Source organism: Engraulis encrasicolus, chromosome 20 (assembly GCF_034702125.1).
Source record: "Engraulis encrasicolus isolate BLACKSEA-1 chromosome 20, IST_EnEncr_1.0, whole genome shotgun sequence".
NCBI classification, from domain to species: Eukaryota; Metazoa; Chordata; class Actinopteri; order Clupeiformes; family Engraulidae; genus Engraulis; species Engraulis encrasicolus.
The window spans coordinates 41,073,631-41,098,630 of NC_085876.1; the positions used below are offsets into that span (position 1 = coordinate 41,073,631).

Sequence of the window (25,000 nt, forward strand, 5' to 3'; positions counted from 1 at the left end):
ATGGTATCCTAATGCACCGTTACGGTACCGTGCACTCTCAGTAATGCGCAATTCATTTTTTTGTCTAGACGGCGGCCCTCCATCTATGCTGCTAGACTCGTGTATGTGCAACAACAACAGTGTGTTTGTGCTTGTTTTGTGTTTGCGTTTACATGTGAGTGAGCGTGCATGTGTTAGTGCTGCAAGCGTTCCCAGAGCAATAACTGCTAATTATTCACTCATTAAAAAGGAGGAAGAAATGAATAGGACTCATTTCCAAGAGCAGATGAAACAATAAAAAGGAAAATAACGGCATCCAATAAAACAAAAACAATTACGATGTTTTATTGGCTCGTAACACTAATTGTAGATATATTGTCGCCTGCCTCATTGGAACAACAAGGAACTGGAAGAGCGAGAGATTGTTAGAGCGGACAAAAAAACTGGATGATTTGAGTTGCATGTACAGAGACACAAGGAGCCATGTATGAGCAAACACACGCACGCTCCCCCCACAGCTACATAGACCACACACATGCAGACGCACACAGACACATACCCAAAACTTTTGTTTCATATTTTCATCAAGGACACGGTTGATGAGATATCATTTGAAGCCTTCAATAACTTACTGCTGTGTGACAGCCAGAAGCAACACGAAACATGACGCATCACAACTCTGATGGCATCTCAACAAACAGAGAGAGAGAGAGAGAGAGAGAGCGAGAGAGAGCGAGAGAGAGAGAGAGAAGAAAGAAAGAAAGAAAGAAAGAATTAGATGGGGAGAGAGAGAGAGAGAATAAGAGAGAGAGAGAGAGAGAGAGAGAGAGAGAGAGAGAGAGAGAGAGAGAGAGAGAGAGAGAGAGAGAGAGAGAGAGAGAGACACCACCTGTCGAGCTAATGGAACAAAACATCTCGCCGCAGCACATCGACTACAATCACCGAAATTTAGGCTCGCTGGCAGGTCCCTCATTTGTGCGCCACTGAGAAATGCAATTACCCCTGCAAAGTGCACCACCACACCACAATGAACATTTGAGAAATTAATTTCTTTCTATTTCTGAAAAGGACAATGGGCTTGAGAAGTTTAAGCGCTCCAACTTGATGATCTATTGGCCTAGCATGACAGAGCAAAAGCATTTATAGTGCTCAAATTAATGGTGGGATCAATTGAGGGGCTTATGTTCTCTGTAATGATGAATGCATACACAGAGGCAGGGAGTAGAAAAGCATGGATATGTTGATACTTGGGATGGATGGATGGATGGATGGATGGATGGATGGATGGATGGATGGATGGATGGATGGATGGATGGATGGATGGATGGATGGATGGACGGATGGACAGACGTATGGATGGACGGACGGACAGACGTATGGATGGATGGAAAGATAAAGAGTAAATAGAGGACTTCATATAAACAATACCATAAAGTGAGTAAATGAAGGATGATTCACCGCACACTGGTATCTTTGCTGGTAGTTTATTTGGTGAACAACGCGTTCCGCTATTACCAAATAAATATACCAAATAAACTACCAGAAATAGCGAAACGCGTTGTTCACCAAATAAACTACCAGCAAAGATACCAGTGTGCGGTGATTCATCCTTCATTTACTTGGATTACTCTTACTGCACATCACCAGCACCTGGACAGTGGTTGTGCACAGGGACGTTACTTTGAATACCATAAAGTGTTTGAGGAACATGTCTATCACACCTCGCATATATGACCTTAAGCCCTCCAAAACAATCAGTATTCTTGATCAATATAAGGGCAATATAAAAAATCTAACCAAAAAAAAGGTTGATATCAACACCAACAAAGTTATCAACACTTTGAATTGTCTGCCATAATCCTCTCCTGATGACCAGAGAAGTAAATTGCTCTTTTGATCCTTACAGGGGTGTAAAAAGTAATGACTGTCTTCATGCAACTCTACCCAAGCTGCATTGCCATTATAATGATTTGCGGTTGTACATGCAAACAGCTCAAAATATATTTAAGTGACGTGATCATATGGCGAACATTATTGCTCCATTAAAAATCCTCAAATGTCTTAAACTCTAAGGATGAGCAATGCAAATGCTTATTATATTGCCTAATCACAGAATGACATGATAATAGATGCTGATTGACTACACATTTACGACGAAAATCTGTTTGAGGATGAGGCCCAAAACTAAGGCAGTAAGCTGTTTATGACCTGGTCAGCTGAAATACAACATGTCCAAATGTAAAATATGGAAGTGCATCTCTAATATGAATGCAGGATACTATACGGAGGAGGACGGAGGGTGGTGAGTGGATGGGCTGGGGAGTCACGGTCGGTATGTATAAACACGCTACTGTACTGCTTCTGCAGCCGTGAGCATCAACGTTGGCAGATCTTCCTGATGACACAAGCAAAATGGCGGCACTCATCCCCACATAAGCCCATGCAGACAGAAAGTGCTTACTTGCAGTTGTCCTCTACCTCTTCTCTTAAGTCTCATCAAGAGCCTCTTCCCAAGTCTTGCTTATAGCAAAAGAAAGCAAGGAGGTGAGGGAAGAGGTGGGGGGAGTTATTGCAACTGGAGTTAACGGATATGGAGGAGATATAGTAGAGATGCTTTAGCACGGTGGTTTTCAAAGTGGGGGCCGTGGCAAGTTGGTAGGAGAAATATAGCAAAATAAAATGAATAATTTAATAAATTGAATAAATTACTGTAAGTGTAAGTAGCCAAAATGAACCAAAAATAGTCTAAACAATCCCAGTGGAATCAGTTTATTTTGTAGGCCTACAAAGTTTATATGTCTATTATGCTTTTGTAGTACTTAAATGGGTTTAGGAACTTCATCAAGTTGTGAAACCGGGCGCACAGGAAAAAAATAGTGTGGCACGGCCCATTATCAAGGGTGGCCTTGGCTGGACTCTACCGGTATATTGGGGGCCTTGTCATGGTAAAGTTTGGGAAGCCCTGATTTAGCTATATCTAGGATTTAGGCTGAGAGAAAGATGCAGACTTGGGTGGAAAATGTGACTCAACAGGAACATAAAGTCAGAGAGAAAGGAAAAAGAGTACAGGTGAAAAACAAAAAAGATTGATGATGTGATGTGACAGAGCAATAATGAAAGCAATGTGAACATGGGTCAGAGGCTAACAAGACTTTAGGAAAGCCAAGATATTTTCCTCCCAAATAGCAGAGAAAACAGCGATTGAAACGACGACAGAATTTGAATGAAGCATGGCCCAAGCGAGATTAATACTTTTACAGCGAAACACTTGAAAAGTTTTTTTTCCAACTATAAGAACGAGAGGTGAAAAAATAAGACCAGCTTTATCAGCAAAACTAATGGGGTGAATCATTCATCTAATCTCCTTGCTCCCACTCGCTTCCAAGATAAATTCCCCATGTACGTGATCAAGCGGTATGAACGTCCTTGAATTATCGTCCATTTTTCCAGACATTGCATGTCTTCGATGAGTGAAATATTAAGCATCAAACCATTTGTTAAGAATAGTAGAGCCACGGTCGGTGTAGTGCGTAGCGAAAGAAAAATAAACTGTAGCAAATGGAATGACTCCACGCAACGCTGCCATGGAAAACCAAATTCCGAGTTCTCGTTCCTGTAAATAGCTAATAATGTTGCCTCTCAATCATATTCATTCCCAGACGTGTATTCAGTGAACACTGAATTGAGTAAATGAATGAATATTGTGTAGTCACTTGCCCTCTCCCTTCCTCTCCATCACTCTTCTCGTACATCGCATCCATGGCGAGTGTATTTACACCATGTACTTTGAGTGCTTCATTGGAGTGTCAATGTCACAAGTAGACTTACCAAGTAGACAATCTGCTGCACAAGGCTTGCTCAATGACCTTAAACCACACCCTCACAGCACACACACATGCGCACACACACAAACATGCGCACACACACAAACATGCACACACACACATGCATCCGCACACACTACCACATATGCAGACACCCACACACACTTGCGCACACACACAAACACACAAACACACACACGCACACACGCACACACGCACACACGGACACACGCTCACACAAACACACGCACACACACACGCACGCACACACACACGCACACGCACACACACACGCACACGCACACACACACACACACACACACACACACACACACACACACACACACACACACACACACACACACACACACACACACGGTTAGGGCAGTGAAGCATGACTGGAATGCATTCCACTTAACTAGTATCAACGCTGCCCTCCATGCTCTCCATTACTGCAGGCTCTACCTGCCAGGAGAGAACTGGTCAAAGCCTCTTGGCCTCCTCGCAATCAATTTCCCCCTTTTAGAGAAGGGAGAGAGAGGCAAGGCCTCAAACAATGACGAGCAACATAAATGGGCTTGTAAATCCATCAGACAGAGGAAAGACGTCTTTGTAATGAAAAGAGAAGGCCAATTCACCAACCCCCTTTTCCCCTCAGAACACATCTACGTTCGACCTCCCGCCAATCCCCTGACTCAGGTTCAAGATTGATTTAAGAGCAGCGATAAAAAAAAAACAACAACATTGAAAAATAAACCTTGTCTGAAGGTACACAGGCTTGTACCATAGCCGCCCCTGCCGCCCCCGTCCCCCCAACTCAGTGATTCTCAAACTTTTTCAGACGGAGGACCACTTTGTCCCCCCAAAATGTTTAGGGACCACCTGTCAACTGAATTGACAGTGGACGGGTACTATTTAACACTGCTAATTGTAATGCGATTATTAACTTTTTAGTCACATTTACAAGCCTGTCTTATTGTGTTGAATATATGACTTCAGACATGTTTGGCTTTGTAATAATGTTACAAATATAGCCTTCTGCTGGAAAAGTAGAAATCCCCTCGTGGACCACCTGAGCTCTGTCGTGGACCACTAGTGGTCCCCGGACCACACTTTGAGAATCACTGCCCCAACTTAAAAAACACTTCACCCTGCACCACACCACGACACGTCCTTCATGCAGAGCCAACAAGGCATTTTGATTTTTAGCCCCGTCTGCAGAAACACACAAGTCCGGAAAGGGCAACTGCGTGGGAAAGTCAATCAGGCTATGTATACACAGCTGGCGAAGACCATGTCGGTCGAAACGTTGTGTTGGTTACATTAATAAAATCCTTTTGTGTGTGTGTGTGTGTGTGTGTGTGTGTGTGTGTGTGTGTGTGTGTGTGTGTGTGTGTGTGTGTGTGTGTGTGTGTGTGTGTGTGTGTGTGTGTGTGTGTGTGTGCGTGCGTGCGTGCGTGCGTGCGTGCGTGCGTGTGTGTGGAGCCTTAATAGTCTACCGATATTTGTTTTACACATTCTTTTTATTCAGCCAGCCCCCATGAGAACCATCTAAATATGTGTTCACATACTGTGCAGCTATAGTAAAAATCAATGTATTGCTCAAAGAACACGTGTATGTATATCCAAGCCTGCTAACTATGATAAAGTATGAGCTTTTTTTTAAGCACCAGAAATTCCGGAAGTGGACGGTGAGGGCATTGGATGCTAAGCGCATTCGCAAAGGCATATTTGAGAGGTTGTATTTGTGTTGGTTCCAAAAAGAAAGAACATAAAAGAATATAAAAATGCAAAAGGATTTGAAAATCAATATCGCCGAGGGATCTCTGAGATGCATTTAACGTTAAGCAAATGAAGAAAGGAAATGACCTGCAACACTACTAGACTCAAGTCATTTTTTTTCCTGAACAGAAGGCCGTTCTTTGATCCTGCTGTGTCTTCTCCTGGGCCTTCTCTTCAGGCAAAAGAACCAGCAGGGCGAAATTGTTATAGCAGCTACCTTCTGTTCAACCAAATAAAACCCGTAGAGAGAGAGAGAGAGAGAGAGAGGGGGTCCGAGGCACTCTGAAGTCCGTATTAAAAGTCCTTTATTAATACATGGACATCATGGCTAGCCGACGCGTTTCGGTCGCATGCGACCCACTGGAGTCCAGGGTTGCCAGATGAGGCTGATGATTTCCAGCCCAAAAAATGCTCAAAACCCGCCTAGAAGCACAAAATCCCGCCCAATTCTATTGATTTCTATGGCAAAAATTGGGCAGGTTTTCCTGCTAAATGCCACATTTTACCCGTACACTGCCATCCTAAGCAGCCCAATTAGGCGGGAAACAGCCCAATCTGGCAACACTGCTGGAGTCCAGCCGTTCTGCGGGCCACTTGCATTCGTCAACTGACATTCACCTTCATTTGTCCTGCACCTGGTCAGCTGTTGGGATGCTCAGACAGCCAATGCTGTGGAGTTCACGCCTGGGGCCAGCTAACCTTTATTTGCACCTGGCCAGTTGGTGGGAAAGTGCACACAGTCAGTCCTTTGCATGTTAATTGTGTGGCCAGTTTCAGGTGTGCAATGGTGGAGTGGCGTCCGCACAAATGTTTTTTTTCTGAGCGTTTCACTCGGTGCGTTATTCCAAGAACAGTATGGCGAAAAGGAAGAAAGGGGTCGCACACAAGAGCTGAATGCAAAATCAAAACTGTATTAAACAAAGTCGAATAAAGTAAAATACAACCGACAGACAAGGGGCAAACGTTTCGGGTCTAGCCCATCATCAGTGTGGGCAGTGGACAGAGAGGTAACCCATTCGGTAGGGGACATTCCAGACACACACATGATTAGCAAAGTGGTCTTGTCATGTTCCTTTTGCTTAGGCTCGTTAATACAGCAGATCCCTAGCCTGATAACCAGCCTAAATGTGAGACCGGAGTAATTTAGTCTGGCCCCGATGAACGATACCTCCGAAGATTGTTGATGAGAACAACCTGCTGTTTTTTCAAACCGTGTCGGTGCTCTGACCAATCTGCGATCTTTGCCGTTGATGTGCTTTCCCAACGGTGTTGCGAGATTCGTCGTCACTCCCTCAAAACCCCGCCCGCTTTGATTCAAAACAAATCTCTGCGTTGTGATTGGGTTTGCCAGACTCAGGGCACAGTGTTCCAAACGTTCTCAGATCCGAGGCCAGACCCACTCGCAGCTGAACATTTTCCGCGTCCCAGCGGGTGGCGCTGGTTTACCAGGCTAGCAGATCCCACCATCCTGGCTAACAAATTGCTCCAATAAGAATCCACTACAGTTAAGTTATTAAATCGGCTAAAACAATCATGTGGTATGAATTTTAGTGGGATGTACGCCTCTGGAACCCATCCATAGTGGACAGTAAACAGAGATGAACCATTTCATACGTCCGGCCAGGGACAACACCTCTGATAAGTGGGGAGAGAGAGAGAGAGAGAGAGAGAGAGAGAGAGAGAGAGAGAGAGAGAGAGAGAGAGAGAGAGAGAGAGCATATATGGTACCTGGGTCAGCCGGGCTGGAGGCGGCCTCCTCCTTGTCGAGAGAGAGAGAGAGAGAGAGAGAGAGAGAGAGAGAGAGAGAGAGAGAGAGAGAGAGAGAGAGAGAGAGAGAGAGAGAGAGAGAGAGAGAGCATCTATGGTACCTGGGTCAGCAGGGCTGGAGGCGGCCTCCTCCTTGTCCTGCTCCTCGTGCCACTGCATGGTCCTGTGGTAGCTCAGCATCACCTCCCACAATGCTTTGCACAGGTCACTCAGGCACGGGATGTAGCTGTCTGTGGTGATGTGCTGAGGGGTGGGGGAACGGGAAGACAAAGAGAGAGGTGAGCATAAAAGTAGTGTAGTGTTATACAAATGTAATTTTTTTGTGTTTTACTTGCTGATTTTTGCCTATAAATCTATTTGGGTTGAGACGTTGGACTGCTTATCCTGTAGTGATGAAGAGCTCTGGTGTGGATGTGTGACTGTGTGTAATGTACGTTTTTGATGCTTATAGGGACCCCTCTAAAAAGAGATGGAACATCTCAATTTCAGAATTGAAATTGAATTAAAAAGACAAGATGAGGGGGCGCTGTGGCGCAGCGCACTAAGCCCCCCCACATTTGGGCTTACAATGCCCACGGGGACCCCGGTTCAAGTCCGGCCGGGGGGTCATTTCCTGCCCCTGCCCCATCTCTCTCTACCAGTCATTTCTTGTCTACTCTTGTCTACTCAAGATGAAGAGAGCAGGAGGCAAAATAAAGGTGAGAAAAAGAGAGATGAGAAAGAAAGATGAGAGAAAGGTGAAAGAAAGGCAAGAGGGAAAGAGGGATGGAAGAGAAAGGCAAGGGGGTGCAAAGGGAAAGCGAGAGAGAGAGAGAGAGAGAGAGAGAGAGAGAGAGAGAGAGAGAGAGAGAGAGAGAGAGAGAGAGAGAGAGAATAAAGAAGAATGGGTAAATAAAAGAGAAACAGGGGGAGGAGGGAAGAGGGATGCAAAAGAAAGGCAAGAGAGGGATAGAGAAAGAGAGTGGGGGGGTAAATAAAAGAGAAACAGAGGGAAGGAAGGGAAAAAAGGAGGGATGGGGAGAGAAAAACATAGGTTCAGGCTCATTTCATCATCCTCATATGCTGTCTAAATGATGTATCTCATTGCACTCAATCACACACAGCACTTTAGCCAGTCACCTGTGAAGCATTTTTTTTTTTTTGCAGCACATTAAATATTTCACATTAGCATATGAATAGATGGATGGTCTTTCATCATGTGTGCTCGACCATCACTCGCAGGGAAGCAGACAGACGGGGACAATGTGGGGCCATTTTCCTGGCCCCAGTGAGAGAGAGAGAGGGCCCAGAATTGGGACTGCAAGCATCACAATGTATGCTTTATATGACAGGGGGCCCTTTCAGATGGCTTTGTCCTGGGCCCAGCCAAAGCTGTCAGCGTCCCTAATCTTATCCACCTACTCTCCACACACCATCTGACAACTCGCATGGACTGCTCTGCAACAACAACAACAACAACAACAGACTACACAAACCCCCAATACTCATTTAATCAAATCATCACCACATCATGTGCCAGCAGAAGAAAAAAAATAATTAAAAAATAACCAAAGCAAGCCAAGCCATCCTAGGTGACTACTCACTGTTTTGCGACTGGAGGACTTCTTTAATTATTATAGAATAAATTACTGTTAATTGCAGAGTCAGGCAGCAGCACAAGCTATTTTTTTTCATTACGGAGGAGCTCCTGATGGGACGCTCATTAAGACAGCAACACAGCGGTGTGGAGTGGAGCAGACCTGCGGCGCGGTTACTTGGAAAACATCCGCCACCCACCACCCCCTCCCTCACGCACCACACGCGCACCACTAAACACCCACCCCCTCCCGAGGAAGAGAGAGAGCGACAGAGGCATGACGAGGGGCTGGCAAAGTGTGGAGAAGCAGATTGAGACGCATGGATGGGCGTCTGGGCGAGGCACGGTGAAACCAAGCTTTCATGTGCGTCACCGTCAGACTCAAGGCAAAGTGCAAAGACAAAGGAGATGCTTTTCATTCAGTAACTAAGGGTTGGGGAGCTGGAGACAGAGCAGCATAACATAAGCAGCATGCAAAAGCAAAATCATCTTTCTGCGTCACCAGGGGTTGGAGGAGCCAGAAGCCCACTTCTCCCTAACCACTTCTTTCTTTTGTAACAAAAACATATCACAGAGTGGTGAGGCGGAACTGGAGAGAGTGAGGCGCGGTGGCATGCACGGGCCAAGGCAATGCTTGTGGTGTACACATTGGAGGGTTTTGGGGTTTTGTAAACTATTCAGGCATTTCCATTTCCACTCGAAGAAAGAAAGAAAGAAAAGAAAAGAAAAGAAAAGAAAAGAAAAGAAAAGAAAAGAAAAGAAAAGAAAAGAAAAGAAAAGAAAAGAAAAGAAAAGAAAAGAAAAGAAAATATACAGGGTCTTGAGTCGGACCTGGTCCACTAAATATGCAGTGTGACATTTACAGGAAATGTTGAGAGACAGCAGAGTGAAGGCAGAGGAAGGGACGCATGGATCAAGATTCAAGAATTTATTGTCATTGTCAAAAAGGCAACGAAATTGTGTTTGGGGTACAATACTTAGTAGCAGCAGGTTTTCAAACACCCCCCCCCCCCCCTCCTCTCTCTCTCTCTCTCTCTCAAACGCATACACATACACACACACACACAACATTTTAGGCAGTAATGTTCCTCAGCAGTCCTGCAAATTCAAAATGGATGGAAGAGAATGAAAATTGACGTGGGGATGATGGATCCACTCATGGTGATGGTGAACATTTCTTTTGGGGGCACTCCAAAGGTAACTATGGACGGAGGAAAGCAGCACTCTGCACAGCGCAGGGTGGCTGGCCTGGCCCTTTCTGCTGATGAGGAGATGAAGATGTGGACGCTGCCATTACAGTCTACTATGCCTGCTGTGTTTATTGTGGAATGGAAAAGGAAGGTTACCTCTTCACCTCTCTCCCCTTTGGGGTTTTGGATGAGATTTGAGGGAGATGGCTTAAGGGTTTGGTATGGTGGTTATGTTCCATTGCTCGGGGAAATGAGTCTAGGGGAAATCATTCTTTGGGAAACAAGTCATAACACTAGTGGATTTGGAGAAGACAATGCTGAAGAATCTGCAATATCCCTTTCTTGTAACTATAACATGCACTAACGCACACATGCACACACAGACTTACTCTTAGAAACCAATGCTATCTATATATTTAATGTGGCATTAATTCCAAATATATACATGTTTTAACCTTTAAGAGTGTACCGTCACACCGGTGTGACGGAAATGTTCGGACAGTGAAAGTTCTATAGAATTCTGGGCGCCATTCAATACAATATGGATTTTTAGAATCTTACATTGTTATAGAATGCGTTCTTTTTATAGAATGTTCAAAAACCCACACCCTTAAAGTTAAAAAGGTGACAGAAAAAACTTTAGAAAGAAATTGTCTAAGAAAACCCTTCATCTTTTTTGTTAGGACAATAATCAGCACTCCATTAATAACAAAGAGACTGGCCTTTTAGGGTGAATGCTGTACAAATCTTCAGCAATCACTCTGCTCAGAGCTGACAACTACAACTACTTCACTAGTGCCTGCCAACCACCAACACCATTTCACCTTCAGACAATTATTTCCAATCCAGTCATTACCTGTGTCCTTTTACTAATTGTGATTTAATCATTATATTCCAATGCACACCATGGATAGAAGCAACCTGAGAAAGGAGGTATAAAGACAGCTATAGAGATACACACAGCTGGAAAAATGAACCCTCCTGTTATCCTCAATTTACAGGGTTACATCCGTGATCCTTGGGGTCATTTTGACCCCAGTCACTTAAATGCCTACAAAATCAGTAGAAGCAAAAACTTTTGCACCGGTTTATGCATCAGATATTTATTATTTATTGTTGCTCTGTTGAGGACATAACAAGCCCTTTAGATAAGTCCTAGCACCCCCACACACAGCCCACACACCAAAAAAACTAACCCATGACTAGGCGAAAATGTGCAACAACTGCTCAAAAGTTGCCTTGCATTATATTAGTTTTGGCCCTCGTCCACATCATACATATTGTTAGTTATCAGAGGCCTAAATAAAGCAAAAAGGTTCTGTTCTAAATAACTTATGTTCATGTATATTACATAATCTAGACAGATTGGAACATGTATTAGCAAAATATGGATGTACCATTTATGTTTAATACACTTAAAATAATTTGGGGTCAAATTGACCCCAAGGAACACGGATGTAACCAAAATGTGTACAGCACTTAGGGAAAACATTTTTGTGGAAATTTCACTTTTTTCACATTGACCCCATATATTTAGGAAAACTCATCAAAGATTAAGCAAAAGAATGATGTACTTCATGTATTTTTCAGGCGTTAAACATTGAATGGGGTCAAATACACCCCACGGAGGGTTAAGAGAGCAGTCTTTTACACAAGTCTTTACTTGCCTAATAAAGACCCAATCATTACACTGCAATGCATATCATGCATGTGGGGGGGAAGATGTGATGGAGGACGTCTGTAAACTTTAATATAGATCTTTTTAATAATCCCATAAAAGGGGCTGCTACAGCTGTGGATGGAGGCAAACACAGAGAGGTGAGGTGAATATTGACTTTGTTTTTTTTCTCCCCACCGCCCCCCCCTTTAGAGAGCTCGGCCTGGCGATTTATGACAAGTGAATTTATGTTTTCATTAAGTGTCGGCACGGCCGGATTTGAAAAGAGCACAGCTAATATAAATCAATGCTCTGGGAGCGTCTTGCTCAAGGTCAGACACAATGAGATGGTTGACCTTGACACGATCCACAATTTGACATTATTATATCCGTTCTCCTTTGCTGCTGTCTTTAACCGCCTTGGGTCACGCAGGTGGTGGAGGAAGAGGGCACAGATATACAGTGCTGCTCAAAAGTTTACATATCCTGGTAGAATGCTTAGTTTTGCCATTTTTCAGAGAATATGAAAGATAACACAAATCCTTCTCCATCACTTATGGTTATTGTTCGAATGAAGGCTTTTATTGTGAATCAGCTATGTTGTTCCTTTTGAAATAAAAATAACGGAAAATACCCAAATAATTGTATACGTTTTTAAATAATATTATACGCTTTCTTAATATTTATATAACTTCACACAAATGGGTCTGAATGGCCATTACATTACATTTAGCAGACACTTAACCAAAGCGACTTACAGATTCAAGCAAGTACAGAGCGTGAGGTCAATACAGGGTACAGCAATATACAAGTAATGTGGCAGCCATGACCTTGTGCTGAAGAGGATGGCGCAACCATCCGGTAATTTTGACATTAGACCCTATTTCCCAGTTAGTCAAGAGTCTTGTGTGTTGTATAAGGATTGCAGTGTAGGAAAAAAGACAGTCCATATGGACAAATTAATCTTTAGTGGATATACAACAATAATCGTGGTCGATTATTAGATACAGTAGATACAGAATAGAGGTCCTGCGTATGTATGTGCTGTTATTGTCAACGGAACTTCTCTTGGGCCATTCATTTGCAATGGGAGCCCGCTTATAACTCGTGCACGCCTGCACAGCAAAAATAGACTCAAATTCTATTTTCAAGGAGCATCACGGACATGTTCAACCTCCAGCTGGCCGTCCCGGACAGGCACCGCGCTGACACCACGCTCCGATGTGTTTTCATGTATTCTAACATTTTCGGACTGATCACGGATACCTCCGGACACGCTAAGCTTACGTCTCACGCTTCCAGTGTGCATGAGGCATCAAACACAATGTAGACACACACACAGGCGCGTGCACATGCATCCTAGACTGTCTCAGTTGGAAAAATTCTTGCAAATGGCTGGCTGACCTCGAGTGCTGCCAGGCAGAGCAAGCTGCCGAACTCCCGCTAATTACCATTCTTAATCAACGTGGAACGAATGGGGTGACATGTGTTACATGAAGACGAATCCCGAAAACAAATTAACTCCCTTGCAAATGAAATGGAAAATTATAAATCATTTATTCTGACTAGAGGGGAAAGAGAGAGGGGGAAAGGAGAGAGGGGGAAATAAAGGAGACCGGGGGCCTCAACATACGTGTCTGTCTATCAGGATAACTCGTTATGACCCATTGCCACGGGAGCAAGAACCTTGCACTGTTACTGGGTAAAGGGTTTGGGGCACTAAATGTGTGTGCATGCGTGCGCGCGTCCGTGCGTGCGTGCGTGCGTGCGTGCGTGCGTGCGTGGTCTGTGACATGGGGGTAGTGATCTTCGGCAATTCTAGATAAGAGGAAATGACATGCTTTCACCAGCTGTCATCCTGGCCCTCTCTCAGCTTAGAGGCAGACACACCGAGGGGTAGAGGAATAGGAAACGGAAATAGCGGAGGAGGCGAAGCGAGAGTGCACCTCAGGTAAATGGAAATGTTTCCACAGCTTACTCCTTCCTCAAGAGGGTCTGCTGCAATATTATTTATAATATAAGCCATTCCAGTCAGTTCACCACCTCATTACTAACACTGCTACTCGGCTGTATGGGAAACTGTCCAAAAAGTTTCAGTCGGGTTCCTCTCCATGTGTTAAAGTCTACGTGTTTAAGATGCATTACTGTAGCTGACTATGTTGTCCCACTTTCGATGAATGGAGTACTTACATTCAGTATACATGGGTTCATTGTGTTTGTAAACACGATGTCGTGAGGAGGGGCAAGACACTGGCAGCCAACCACGTTTGGTAATTTTTTGACTGACAGCAGTTTCCAACAATCAGAGGTTGAGATGTGCGCAGCTAGTTTCGCACAGTCAGGATAAAACAAAAATGTAGAACCCATGTATAGGTGTGGGGGAACGCTAGTCTTGTGAGAGGCAGGAGGGGGGAGGTTGGAAACAAAGAATACTGCGATCAGGCTTTAAGCCAAATCACCCAACTACCGCCAACCACAACTCAGTGATTTAGCTGATTCACTTCGTCAAGAGACACACTTGTGTTGTTATTCAAAAAAAGAGTGCAGAGAAGAAAAAGCTGAGTTATTTTACAAGGAAAGAGAGTGAAAAATAAGTGTCAGCAATCTTGAAGATCTGCAAAGTCAGCATCGCTGCAAAAGGGACAACGCTACCCCAATACTCTCTCTCTCTCTCTCTCACACACACACACACACACACACACACACACACACACACACACACACACACACACACACACACACACACACACACACACACACACACACACACACACACACACACACACACACACACACACACACACACACACACCAATAGGGACTTGACCATGGAAGAATCCAACACATTACTTCAGTCTGTGCAAAATGTAGTTAATTCAAGAGACTGTCCAGGCCGTCCGCCTTTTGGAAAAGTACTCATTGTGTCCCGAATCAAAAAGAAATTCTACAGTACTGCACCAAGCAGCAGAGCAAGTAGGGCTGGGCAATATGACAATATATATCGTTATCGTGATATAAAAGTGTATATCGTGACCTTTCTCCTATATCGTTTATATCGTGATCGTAATTGTATCAATTTTATACAATTGAATATCATTTAATTACATTTCATGTTGTCACAAAAACACACTATAAGTTCATGTAACTGTAAAAATAAGAATAAAAAGATCATTTTTTTTGTTTTGCGACATGAAAAAATAAAGAGCAAATTAAGAGAATAACTGAAAACGTATGTAATTGTGCTGTATTGTGATATATATCGTTATCGTGATATAAAGTAATCCATATCGTGATATCGTTTTTTCCCATATCGCCCAGCCCTAAGAGCAAATAAATTTGATTTCAATTGCTGCTTGCTACAGACAAGCGTGTCCAAGTATGTGCCCAAAAACCCTAGGGCTGTTCCTTATCATAAAAACAACAACAGCAACAACAAAAGCCAGAATCTTTGTGAGTGTGGACAATCTCATGACTAAACAAGGAGTACAAAGGACATTTAAGTTGAAACACTTACACTTCAAAAAGATAACGCTCACCAAATGTCTCTTCAAAAAACACCCAGAGACGTGTTGTTGCCTGATTGCTATTCAAACTCCCTGAGGTACTCATCACAAGCAGAACACTGATGGGAACACGATAGTTTCCACAATGATGTGCGGAGTGCATAACTAGCCTCGTCGTGGAGTGTTGTGTGCATACGGTGAATACAGTACAGTAATGTGAATGCATAATATTCTCGCTCTCATCAGAGAAGTGCTCCTTGAATTGTGTCAGCGCCCAATGAAAAATGACATGTTATATTAGATTGTCATTGAAGTGGGTGTGCCAATGTGGACATTAGACTCATGGGTTCATCATAGACATTTCAGTGCTTCTGTGTGTCTGCATGCGTGTCTGTCAATGCTGTCTCTTTGGGTGTGTGTGCGTGCGTGCGTGCGTGCGTGCGACCCTGAATGACTGCATATATTTACATTTCTTTCCTGTCTCCCAAACCGATTCATACAGTACAGTATATCTGTCTCCCCAATCTCTTAGCTCACTCCTTCCCATTGAATACTAATGTGCTGATGTCCTGATGTTTCCCCCACGCAGCTTAACCTTCTTCCCTCATCAAGAAGAGAGGGAGGGGGTGGCATGGTGGACTGGCCACCGTTGCCGAGCACATGGATGGAACTAATCAAATATTCCTGTTACAGAACATCTATGACAATGGTGAGATGAGTGGGTAGGGAGGAACGGATTCTCACTATAAGAGAGAGAGAGAGAGAGAGAGAGAGAGAGAGAGAGAGAGAGAGAGAGAGAGAGAGAGAGAGAGAGAGAGAGAGAGAGAGAGAGAGAGAGAGAGAGAGGGATGACTTCCCTCCTACAAGGTCATCGCTCACTCTGTGTTCCTGCATGACGTGCAGACGGAGCTAATGTAATAAACTTCAGCCAGATTGATCTTTACACACTATGGCTATAAAGTAGCCAGGCCACGCCCTCCTAGTGACGCGGGCAGCCGTGGCCTAGTGGTTAGAGAGTTGGTCTTTCAATCGAGGGGTTGTCGGTTCGAATCCCCCCTGACCTCTCCCTACATCTCCATCCATGGCTGAAGTGCCCTTGAGCAAGGCACCTAACCCCACATTGCTCCAGGGACTGTAACCAATACCCTGAAAAAATAATAGTTGTAAGTCGCTTTGAATAAATGAAAGCGTCAGCTAAGTGAAATATACAGTAATGTAATGTGACGCAACGAGTCAGGCCAAGAGCAATGTAAATATAGTTTCTGACCTCCCGAAAAAATGGGAAGTCCACCCACGTTGTCGGACACCAGTCAACCAGTAGCAAACCTAGGGAGGCGGGTCAACCATGCCATTTGGGAAACGTTAATTGTCATGGTCTTGGTCACACCAAGTCTCAAAGAGATTTGAAAAGTCGATGATGATAAGGTTCGCTATAAAGCCCAAAATCTCCAAAAGACATTCTCAATTCATCACTGAGTAAGTTCAACTACATTGTACATCACAGATTTAAATTTTAACCAAATGGGAAATGGGACACCAACATGGGAAACGGTGAGCTAGCCAATAGATGTCAAAGTCTCTCTGGTTGCAAGTCATGATCATGCCCATTTCCTTCCTGTGCCGGTTAGTGCTCAGAGTGGATTTCTTATTATGGGGTATTCCTAAGGACTGAAAACTGATGAGCTACACCGTATTTCCGATAGGAACAAGAAAAAACTCTCAAAAGACAGCTGAAAAGGAAGAGGAGAAAGGAGAAGATCGCAGTGGAAAAAAGCAAATGAAACACAGGTGCTCTTTTTTTTTTGCTAAAAATGAGAGACCCAGCACCAAAGCATGCCGACACCTGATTAATTCTGTTATCAAGGGCAAGGAAAAATGTCCCACCAGAAATGAGCAAACTTGCCGATAATGACATGTGCATTCGGAATGCTAAGTTGTAGTCGACTCGCTCGTCACCCATGAAATGGTAGTTTATGGGAACCACTCCAAGGTCAGTTTGCTCAAGAATAGAGAAGTCCACACACTTAAAATCCTTTTAGTTGTGTTTTATTTTTTTCATGGCAGGATAACGTTTCGACCTCAACAGTCTTCTTCAGATCTGAAGGAATCTGAAGAAGACTGTTGAGGTTGAAACGTTATCCTGCCATGAAAAAATAAAACACAACAAAAAGGATTCGGACTTCTCACTCTGAAAACTACAGTTGACCTTCGTCCTGCACCTTTCCCTGGGATGTGCACAATCCTCTCCTTCAACAGTTTGCTCAAGAAGACACAGGCGATAAAAAAGCACAGTGAACTGAATAGTCATTCACAACCACAGTTGACATGCTAAAAACCCAAAACTAATAGTTCTGTTCCAAAAGGCAACAAGGACGAATGCTAGAGGCTATATGAGGTCCATGAGGTATAGAAGGGGGGAATGGCAGACTAAGAAGTCAGTTTGCTCAAGAAGACACAGGCAATAAAAAAAGCACAGTGAACTGAATAGTCATTCACAACCACAGATGACATGCTCATAACCCCAAAAACAAACAATTCTGTTTCAAAAGGCAACAAGGGCAGAGGTTATAGGCTAGAGGCTATATGAGGTCCATGAGGTATATAAGGGGGGGAATGGCAGACTAAGAAGTCAGGTCGGGTCAAGAGCAAACATTACCGCGTTACTGCTGTGGTGTCAGGGCCTGGTCAATGAACCGTCATCCTGCTGTGCCTGTGCTGCGGAGCATGAAAATGGGGGGGGACAAATGGAGGGGAAAGAAACACTTTCTTCCTTGCTAGACATGTGTTTATGCCAGGCCAAACTGCGCTAGAATGGGGGAAAAATTGAAGAGGAAGGTTAAGGGACCCTGGGGGTATCCTGGGGGTGGTGGGGATGTGTTGGGGATGTGGGGATGTGTTGGGTTGGGGCAGCAAGAACAGGGGCAGGAGATATGGGAGACTATCTGAGAAGGAGATGGGCTGGGGGTCGGGCCAGGGTGGATGACAGCTAATTTTGCCCAGGATAACACCATTTCAAAGGGCCCCCCACCCAATACTTACTATGTAATAAGGGCTCAATTCCAGGTCCCTCCTCTATCTGCGCCCGAGACAACTGACCCCTTTGTCAGCGCCTGTCAGCTTCCCTGGGTTGACAGAGCAAGAATGAGAATGGACCGGGAGATATCCGGGGCTACGTGAGGGCAAGCGAGGGGAAACGACTGAACAGGGAAAACAATGACACGCATGATGCAAAATTCATCATCCACTTCCATCAACCCTACCGTCAGTCTGTCTCCCTAGTCTCTGACTCTCCTCTTTTCCTCTACGCTGCATCAGGAGAGAGATGGTGACCTTTCCCGGTGGCATCCAGCATCACGCTTGAATTTTAATTGGCACGGCTGAGAGGGGGTTAGAGGTCAAAGGGCAGGGCTCCACTAGTGGGCGGACTGATTTGCATACTGTAGCACAACCGGGTCCCCGAACAGGCTCTGAATCTGCCATACTGATCGAGGCATCGTGATCGGCCGAGTCAAACGCTGAAGCCTTCAGAGAGCTTTGGAGTAGATAGCCTGTCACAGTGGAAAAATGTAAGCGCATAGCCTGACAACTGTACCCAGGGACCTGCGTAACTACATACACATAAACACACCTATACCCACCAAGGCACACCGTGAACCTTAAGCTACTTGGTGGTGGCATTGGGGTAAGATGAGCTATCTACAGAGGCTGTGAGAAATATAAATGCAAATACCCAGCAACTGCTTACTCAAGGCAGCGGTGGTGGTGTTGCCCGAACCATAAAGATATAAAACTATAAAGACCTGTCTCACAATCCAGCAGGCAATGTATACACTCACTCTGTGATCCCTATATCTTTTGCTTCCTGGTTAACATTACATGTGAGCTTGCTCAGTGGGCAATGTTTAGCTTTCCCAGTTTGATCCAGCAGGAAGTCTGCGTGCATGACAAGATGAATCAATGTGTAGGAGTCAGGGAGAGCGGCTGAGCACTGAAGTGGAACGGAGCAGACCTTAGCGCTGGAGCTGACAACTGCTTTAGTCTCCACAAGACACGCGGAGCATGGGGGAATGTGGAGAAAGAATTGTTTCCAGAGTCAGACAAACTGCCTGTATGACTCACTAAATGCTCGGTTGGTTGCCTAAAATAAGGCAGAAAGCACAATAAAGATCATCTGAAAAAATATCAGTGTATAAATGAGGTGTACGTGCGAAAAGCGTGCATAGTCATAAATTTAAAATTTTCAAGTCACTGCACCCGTTGGTGATGCATTCAAACCCTGGTTGTTTTGAAAGCAATCTTGGGAATAAATGAGCAACGTCCCAAGATAGAACCATTTTAAAATGCCATTTACGTCAAAATCACAACAAAAAGTCTAACTTTAAATTACACTGAATAACTTCTAGCATTTTTTCTGTCCACGCCTATTTCCCTGGAGGGCTAAAACACTGACTTTGCGCAAGGGCGAAACAGACGAAAATACATCATTGTTGAAACAGATACGTATCTAAACAGATTGAGCAATAGACAATAACAAAACAAAAGCGTGACAACACTGAAACAGGCGCTACAGGCCCCAACTAGGGCTGCACGATATCAGAAAAAAAATGATACTCGATAACAGCATGCAATACCTCCATAACGATATTTAAACGATATTTAGAGAAATATAGCCGAGTGTTTTTCGTTACTTATTTGTCGGTCTGTGTGGGGGGCGTGGCTTTGGTCATGGCGGGCTTCTTGCACATTTGTTGACATTCAGCAAGTGATTGGACTTTACAGAAATGTTTTACTTGTTCACGATAACCAAGTCATTTTCGCGATATGCATATCGCCACTCTTGATATCACGATTTCGATACATTTTCGATATATTGTGCAGCCCTAGCCCCAACCATGGCTCAAACGGCTAGGGCACTATTACCAGAGATTCTTTAAGTATATAGAGATATGCCAATGTAATAGGTTGCTATGGGCACCTAACATGACCAGGTTCCGGTCTGCCTAAAGGGGCGTGTCATAATACTCCTAGCATCGAATAGAACAGTCCTTAGGTCTGCCTAGGTCTGCCTAAAGGGGGATTTCCCCCCCTTTCCCTTGCAATAATAGAACCCGGAAACAATGGGCCAATGGAAACTCTCTCTATCTACTCTCTCTGACACAGGTCTGATTCTGACCCACGGTCATTCCCCAATGTTCCTCTGTCCTGTCCCAATCCTCCCATAACTTTCCTGTCTCCTCTCACAACTGGCCTACCCAATAAAGGAAAGAAATATACTGTGTATATATTTTTAAAGAAACACATGCAGGAGCAGCAGCAATATATATCAGGAATGGGCAACTTCCATGAAAAGGATGGCCCCCCCCCCAACAGAGGGCCACATTACCACAGATCTGACTGCAACTTGCAGATTTCGAGGTAAAGTTGGTTTCTCACTAACTGCCGATACTGTTTGGAAGCAATAAGTGTTTTGAGGTCGGCCAACAGTATAATTACAATGGATTGATTCAGTAGTAAATCTGGTCTTTTTTTGTGATGTTTTATCTACGGGCCGCACCAAGTAAGGAGGTGGGCCACATGTGGCCCCCGGGTCTCCAGTTGCCCATCCCTGATATATGTATATATTATTACGTCAACGGGTGAAGAGTTTACCGAGGGCTGGCAAGGTTGGCATTAGGATATGAAAATCCCTTCTATAGAACATGTGATGACGCAGATACTGCAGTGCAATTAAGACAGCACTGGACCCCAACACACTAATCTCATCCTCCGGAGATGGATAATCCACTGGTCTAACCCCTCGAAGCACCTCACACCCACAAATGAGCTCAACACATGCTGATTCATATAGCAATGAAGGTCATTTTGGTTTTTTTTAACTGTAGCAAGAGCTTTTCACATACATACAACATTTCGGTTAAGGCCAGTTAATTACTTCCTTTCTCAGACTGTTGGGAAAGAGGAGATTTTTTTTTTCTTTTGTAATTATTATTTTGAGAGATGAGGAAGAGAACAGCAGCCCGCAGGTTCCCAAGTCTTGAAATAAGAGTTAAAAAAAAAAAAAAAAATCACATCGGGGACAAAATTGAAGGTGGCACCATCTGCCATCTCATTATTTCCCAAAATAAATTTCAGACGCAAACGGGGGACACAAAAACATTGGCGTTGGCATGGCAACTCTATCTGCGTGTGGAAATGAGAAACCTGACAGGTCAAGAAGTTGCCTACATTCCAATTCTCTCGGTGCGAAGTAAGCAAAGCTAATAATGAAAAGTTTTCAATCTTCTTGCAGAAGTGGCACAGGGAATTTGAACAGGAAGCAGGCAAAAGTCAACGAGTGCAGCCGTCTGTATTTGGTTAAGACAATTATTATTATATCCGTGTGGCTTAAATTTGGCAGTGAATTGGGTGTGAGCGACCTCGAATTTAATGCCACGAAATGTAGCATGTATTAGCACTTTGGCGTTAACAGTATATTTTCCAAAAAAAGAGAATTTCAACATTTGGTTTTAATGTGTAAAGCCACACAGATTAGGGTGAACAAATGACTAGACATGGCACATTAGACAGGGCCAACCATGTGATGAATAGCAACGCTGCCCAAATGAAAAACTGCATCCAGGTGAGGAAAATGGCATTGTATTGAATGCATTAAACAAATGAGGCCGTAAAAAGATGGTTCTAGCAACAACACCTCTGTTATTAGACTAGAGTCCCAGTATCAATACAAGCTGGGCTACTTCACAGTGACTAGACCCAGGGATGACAGGAGCACTCAGCAACTTTTTTAGAGGTTTTTTATTATTTTATCCCAGTTCGTCGGTTAGCCTGTGTGCACGTGAGCATACGCAATTGTCTGTGTGTGTGTACATGCGTGTGCGTGTGCGTGTGCGTGAGAGAGTGAGAGTGAGAGTGAGAGTGAGAGTGAGAGTGAGAGACAGAGAGAGAGTGGGGGAGAGGGAGAGAGGGAGAGAGGGAGAGAGGGAGAGACGGAGAGGAAGAAGAAAGAGAGCACTAGCATAAGTGCTCCATGTGTTCCTATCCAGACGGCTTGGGCAGAGGAGCCTCTCCCTGGAGAGGGCTGAACTCTCCAAGGCTGCTTCCTCTGAACCTTCACATCCTCTCCCACGAGGGTGGAAATTAATTACCCCATAAACACCATGAATGAGAGATCTCTCAACTGATATCCCTCCTTTCCTTTGCTCTACTCTCATCTCTCTCTCGTTCTCTCTCTCGTTCTCTCTCTCTCGTTCTTTCTCTCTCTCTCTTTCTCTCTCTCTCTTTCTCTCTCTCTTTTCTCTCCTCACTATCCATTTCTCTGGAGCCTTAACTCTTTAAGCCTTCTCTTTCATCTTCTTCCTGTTTCGTCCATCTGCTTGCTTGCCTTCCTGTCATGACTCACATATTTTGCTTTTTTCACACTTACCTCACCTTGTGTCTTAATTCACTTAGGTGCACTGTACATCTCGCAAGTGTCTACCTACGTAGGTGCAGGGGCGCCACCAGAAAGTTCGGGCCCCATGAAATATTCAAATTTTGGGGCCCCTTAATTTGAAGGCCCCCTTTTGGGCCCCTTCAGTCAGTGCTGTCAGTGCTTGGGACCTTAGAATCAGGCCAAAACATACCAAGGCGGAATGGAACGGTCGTAGGACGAACGCGGTCTTTCTGCTTAGTTTCAGCCGGCGTGTTTTTGTCTGCCTTTCACACTGACAGCGTCGGCGTGCGCGGCCAGTCCTGTTCAAAACCCTCCCCACAGCCAAAGCTAGCATGCTACTCTGCCATTCATTTGAATGAGACACCGCCGGTCGCCGGCGTGAAAAATACGCTTGAGTTCTATTTTCCAAATGCAGCGCGGCGCGGAGCCGGCTCCCGCGCCGCTGATGCCCGCCGGTTGGTGTGAAAGGACAGATATGTTTCAATGTATTTTCACAGACGCCGCTAAAAAACGCACCCGTTCTGCGACGCTTTACCGCCCTGGTGTGTAAGACCCCTAACACCTTTCCCCCCCTAGCGGCACCCCTGCGTAGGTGCCTCTCACCTCTCTTTTCCCATGATTCCATTCCACATTCACCGCTCCAACTCATCCTCTCGTGCACCCCTGGCCTCCACCAACCCCTCTTTCTGCTCTGTTCAACCATCAGTCTCTCTCTCTCTCTCTCTCTCTCTCTCTCTCTCTCTCTCTCTCTCTCGCTCTCGCTCTCTCTCGCTCTCCTCTCTCTCTCTCTCTCTCTCTCTCTCTCTCTCTCTCTCTCTCTCTCTCTCTCTCTCTCTCTCTCTCTCTCTCTCTCTCTCTCTGCAAATGGACAGTTTTCCAGGTGGCTCAGCTGAACCCGGTGTTCCATCAGGACTTTGGCCATTAGAGAGAGAGAGAGCTCTTAGTACCCCGACCCGGAACTGGGTTGCAGAACAGGCATTACCTAAGGCCCCCGTGCCAGGTCACCTGGGTAACCCATGGGAACAGACAGGGGAACAGACAGGGGAATAGCACAGGCACACAGGGTTCAGCTGAAACTGTGTGTGTGTGTGTGTGTGTGTTTGTGTGTGTGTGTGTGTTTGTGTGTGTGTGTGTTTGTGTGCGTGTGCGCGTGCGCGTGAGCGTGCGTGTGCGCGTGTGCGTGAGCGTGCGTGTGCCTGTGCGTGTGTGCGAGACAGCGTGCGTGCAAATTGAGGTGCATGTGAATGTGTTGTGTGCATGTGCAAAAGTTGTCTAATGCATCAGGACACATAAAAGTTCATAAACTCTACAGATGCGTTCAGCGCATATTGCGCTTCTCAGCATTTCCTCATTGATCTTCAGATCCATCCATCTTATTAAAATTCATTCCAAAACCGAAAACAGAACACAGGGTAAATACTATCGATGTGTTGATATTGGTTGGTATTCTGTGCACACTTGAGCTTGAGCTGACAATATGTTGTGTATACTTCACTACGCCTAATCTAAAAGTCGGCAGTTCAAACAAGAATACACAAGCGTGCCATTGCTCATTTTCATTCTCTGTTGCCGTTTCATTACTGTGCTCGGTGAAGGGCGTTATGCATTCATTTATACAAAGCTTGCTGTCATCATTGAGTCATTTACAGTGCTTATGCGGCCCTGCCATGTTTTGACCTTTAAAGAGCTCATGGGTCAATGTCGTGCTGACTACGAGGAACACACACAGAAGGTGCTCTGCTCTGCCGTGGGTGTCGTGTGTGAAGGGGGTTCTCACTTTCTCACTGTCCTTTCCCACGATGACTCAGGGAAGTTTGCTTATGCATAAAAAGCATGATAACCCCCGGCGGCTTCAGACTAAACTTGCATTCACACTTTTTTCTCTTACTTAGTTTTTTGCACACTTGTCCACACAGAATGTTTCTGCACATGTCCTTTTCTTTACTTTTCATTTTTCCCCTCCCTGACTATTTACCTGTGTTAAATGTGTGAAGAGGGTTCTCACGTTCTCACTGTGCCTTTCCACGATGACTCAGGGGATTTTACTTATGCATGCATGATAGCCCCCGGCTTCAGACTTAACTTGCATTCACACTTAATGTACTGCAATGTCACAATTCAGATGAAACTCACATTCATGCCTTAATCCAGTGGTTCTCAACCTTAACAAACGCGTCCCTGGACCTCATCATACACCTTTCAAAGTCGCTTGATCTCATCATAAGCCTGCCAACGCCCTCTTAGTATTCAAAAATAAAATAATAGACTAATGTCCCCCAATGGCAACTAA

At 44.6% G+C, this 25,000-nt stretch overlaps 1 protein-coding gene across 2 annotated transcripts in view; it reads right to left on the reverse strand.

Moving 5' to 3' along the window:
* Nucleotides 1-25,000, reverse strand: part of vps50 (VPS50 EARP/GARPII complex subunit) — a 329,813-nt gene that overhangs the window by 191,617 nt on the left and 113,196 nt on the right. For both annotated transcript variants that reach the window (XM_063185955.1, XM_063185954.1), the window contains exon 13: nt 7,454-7,595. In XM_063185955.1, coding sequence (XP_063042025.1) covers nt 7,454-7,595 — 142 coding nt within the window. The remainder of the gene's footprint in view (nt 1-7,453; nt 7,596-25,000) is intronic.